At 37.7% G+C, this 4,175-nt stretch overlaps 1 protein-coding gene across 1 annotated transcript in view; it reads left to right on the top strand.

Annotated features, from left to right (window-relative positions):
• The window catches only part of LOC106533808 (pecanex-like protein 1), a gene marked incomplete in the record, with an annotated part of 47,015 nt that overhangs the window by 40,664 nt on the left and 2,176 nt on the right, over positions 1-4,175 (top strand). The window contains 1 exon segment of the mRNA XM_014030245.1: positions 1,243-1,383. Coding sequence (XP_013885699.1) covers positions 1,243-1,383 — 141 coding nt within the window.

Genomic DNA, 4,175 nt, shown 5'->3' with positions numbered 1-4,175 from the left:
GTTAACGAGCAGTTGGACAGGTGTACCTAATAAAGTGGCCGGTGAGTGTATATATTCCTGGTTCAGAGCAAAAAAAACAGCTAATACATCATTTCCATTATAACATGACAGTTTTAAAACTAACTAGACAGCTGATGTTGTAGCAGTGAAACAACAACCTGTATGCAACACAGTTGGTAATGACTTTAAAACATCTCCCCCATTAAAACATTTTCTAATACTCTAAATGCTGAGAAACTACCCTTACTATTAGTCTTTATATACTTATGTATATATATATATATATATAAATGATGACAAAATATCTAATAGAGACAGTCTTTTTGTTTTTAACAGCTAACATTTTCCTCACTTGTCTTGCTTTCAGCCTTTGTGACTCTCACTAAACTTGCTCAGTTGTTTGCCATCCACCAGTGTCTATGAAGGGGGCAAGCTTCTAATGTAAAGAGATCCATGTCTCACAAAATGTATTTATGTAATGTGGATCTAAACAAAGCATTAAAGTCAGTCAATTATTTCTTTATGGTTATTTTGCAGTTCTAAACATATTTGGAGTGTTTTTCCTCACTTTTTTTCCTCTAACATTGATAAACATCTCCTATAGTCTAGAGCGACTGTGGCAGAGTGGTTAGGGGAGTAGCCCTGTAACTGGTGGGTTGCTGGTTAGTTTCCCCATTCGAGCCTTCTCAGTCGTCATGTCCTTGGGCAAGAAACTTCACCCGCCTTGCCTACTGAGGATGGTCAGTGGCTGGTGCATGGCAGCCCCGCCTCTATCAGTGTGCCCCAGGGCAGCTGTGGCTACAATGTAGCTTACCACCACCAGTGTGTGAATGTGTGTAAAGCACTTTGGGGGCCCCCATGGTGCTAGATGAAGCGCTCTATAAGTTCGGTCTATTTACCATTTAGAAGACAATTATTGGCTAATGTCCAGATATGCCAATTAGGTGATGACATCATCTAGTAGCTTTTAGGACAGCCAATAGCTACTTTCCTTACTGATGTTTACTCAACGCTAACATTTGAGCTAGCATTATACTTTAAGTATTATAATTAAAACTGGACACAGTGCTTTAGAGAATCRATAAAGTTTTGGGAAATAATATATAATATGGTATTTAAGTGTATCAATATTTTCTTACACCCTACTAATCATCCATCCTATAGGGTCTTTTATTGAAGTGTGTGTGTGTTTTGCAATCAGACCATCATTAACTCATGCTGAGGTTCTGTGATGTCTCTCAGATTGTGGATGTGAGTCAGGTGTTGGAGAACATCAATTTACCGAAGCGGAAAGATCTTCAGTGGCCTGACGAGACCATTAGACTGAGGGCAGGTCGGACCTGCTGGAGAGACTGGAGCCCCTCTGTGGGCATGGAAGGACATGTAAGTTATCTCTGACAGCTGAAATCAGCAGCACTTCTCTGACACTTTGTCACTAGATTATTTCTTTAGTTCACGGGGTTCAAACTCAGTGACACAAGGGGGCCAAAATTCAAAACTTGGTCCAAGTTATGGGCCAATTTCTGTCAATTTGTATTGAAGAAATGTTAACAAATTATTCTTGTAGAAATACAAATTACCTTTTCCAAATTGTTATATGGAACATTTAAAACATACATACCCTAATAAAGAAAAACGATTGCATTTAGAGTAACTCATAAGCATTTATTTATTATTCCTTACCCTCCATTAAAAACTTTATTTTTTTATTTCTTAAAGATATATTTTTTTACAATCCAGCAAATTGGGTATAAAAAGAGACTCACTTAAAATCAAATTATTTACCTTTACAATAAGAAGAGAATACAGAAAAAGGTTAAAGTTGATTCTCTGTTACTCTTTCTATGTCAAAATGAAGATTACTGAAAATTTCAAACTTAATTTTCTTGGCTTGAAAGTTGGTCAGCTGTCGTAAGAAGAATGAACTAAACACAGCAACAAAATGAGAATCTATAAAACTATTTCACATTTAAAGCATTACCTTTGGGGGCCAGACAAAACGTTAATGAGTGCATGATTTGGTCCGCAGGCCTTGAGTTTGACACGTGTGCATTAGTCYGTGCTTCTTCTATTTTTAATAGAGAACCACTGTAATCAAATGGAATTTTTCTAGAACAATAAAAATGAACTAGACGGCTTAATCATCTTGTTTTTAATAAATGGAAAGAAAATCAAATGTTTGTTCTCATTTTGTAACCACAGATAAAAATGCTGCAGTCAGCCATGCTGGGTAAAACAAGTACCAGCTATAAACCCAGTACATCATTGTGGGTTTATTTTTTGTTTATGTCGAGTTTTTAGATGTGAACAAGAAGAAGTGTTGACTAAATCATTATATGATGGGATTTTGTTGGGTCTATGGGTGCAGTAGCATATTAATGAGTTTTATTACAACGCTGCATTCAATGACAGAGTTTAGTTAAAAATTAGATGGACACTATGGACATGGAAATCCTGGTTGGGATAGGAAACACTTTATGTAACGTTAAAGCACTACCATAGCAAACCATTTATCTGACAGTTCTGTTGATAACAAAGCACAAAGTGAAACCAAGTTTAGCTTCCAGCTTCTGAGGTGCAGTAAATAAAGCGTGGTTTAAATTTTAAACTGTAAAACAGTAATGTTCATAACTAAACAAATTTGTGTACATGCTGAAGGACTTTGCTCAAATTTGTTGAAGCTGAAACTGAATTGTTAAAATACACAGAACAGCGTTAAAATTAGCAAGACAGTAGATTAAAGCTAAAAATAGCGCAAGAGGGCAAAAAATAACCAGTATGAAGCAGATTTCATAGAACATGGTTTATTAAGCAAATGAAGAGATCACAGTGTGTTTCTGTGGTGAGAACTATATGKAAACTAGAAGCACTCTGAGAGTGCAAACCTCTGCCAAAGGAGACATGGAAACACATTTGGCAAATAAGTTCTGATGTAATGAACATTTAAGCAGGCAGTATGCACGGGATGTCATTCCGGTGGAGTTCAATGCAAAAAAAAAAAAAACAGTCAGAGACTCGTCACCCAGTGTTATTCATCCACAAACTGGTCCCGGATTAAGCTCCTAAATTTTCATCAGTCAGATTCCATCGTGTAAAACATCTGTTTTATCCCCTTTTATGAGTTGTTAATGGTTTGACTATCTTTCCAAACTGCTGCTTCCTGGTACAATCGGCTCAGCGTCTGAGCGCTTTTAGCGCAAACAAACACTCCCACGAACTTCTGCCAAAGTTCTAATGTGGAGGGGGTGCCTGGTTGATCAGCTGTTCCCGCTGTTCGGTACCAGCTTCGGCTCGGCTACAGCTGGACCCTCCCCCGCTGTCAGCGTCTTCTCAGTTATTCCCGTAACGTAAAGAGAATCACATTTCTTTTTCTGTCTCCAGACAGCATGTAACATCACCAATACTAGTTGATAACAGAATAATCACAACTTTCCCGATAGTAGGCATCCTGGGAGGAGTGATCCCAGCGACTTTGCGACTTCTACTTCCTGTTTCTTACAGGCATTCATCTGACGTAATGACACTTTGCGTAGCCTGTCTGATTCGGTTGAATTAAAAGAAAAATTCCTGTATCCGCATCGTGATCCGGAACATCACCAAAATTTAATGGTGTGTTCCTTGGGCCAATACCCACATGTGGTAAAAAATGTCATGACAATCCGTCCACAAGTTTTTGCGTAATTCTGTCCACAGACAGACAGGAACAACAGACAGACATACGCGACCAAAAACATTATCTCCCCCTCTTGGCGGAGGTAATAAAATTTTATTTACAAAAAGGTATAAAAGTTACAAATACTAAAAGTCCTAGCACACTATTCCTGCTCGAAATGGATTGTCAGACCTTTTGCAACTAGGGGTTATAAATCACTAGCTTTATAATGATACAATATTATATCGATTTGTTTGGATGTTGATTTGATATTTCTCAATATCACAAAATCTGTCGAGATACAATTTTGACTTAATTAAAAAGTCTGCGATTGATATCAGAATCAGCTTTATTGTCATTCACACACAACATCATTGTCAACATAATATGATACAATATCATATTTAACACACTGACAGTTAGCTGGGCATATGATATTGATCTACACTCACCGGCCACTTTATTAGGTACACCACGCTAGTAACGGGTTGGACCCCCTTTTGCCTTCAGAACTGCCTCAATT

Source organism: Austrofundulus limnaeus, unplaced genomic scaffold, assembly GCF_001266775.1.
Source record: "Austrofundulus limnaeus strain Quisiro unplaced genomic scaffold, Austrofundulus_limnaeus-1.0 Scaffold1025, whole genome shotgun sequence".
NCBI classification, from domain to species: domain Eukaryota; kingdom Metazoa; phylum Chordata; class Actinopteri; order Cyprinodontiformes; family Rivulidae; genus Austrofundulus; species Austrofundulus limnaeus.
Note: the sequence above shows the minus strand (reverse complement) of the source record. Positions and strands in the feature narration are given on the sequence as shown.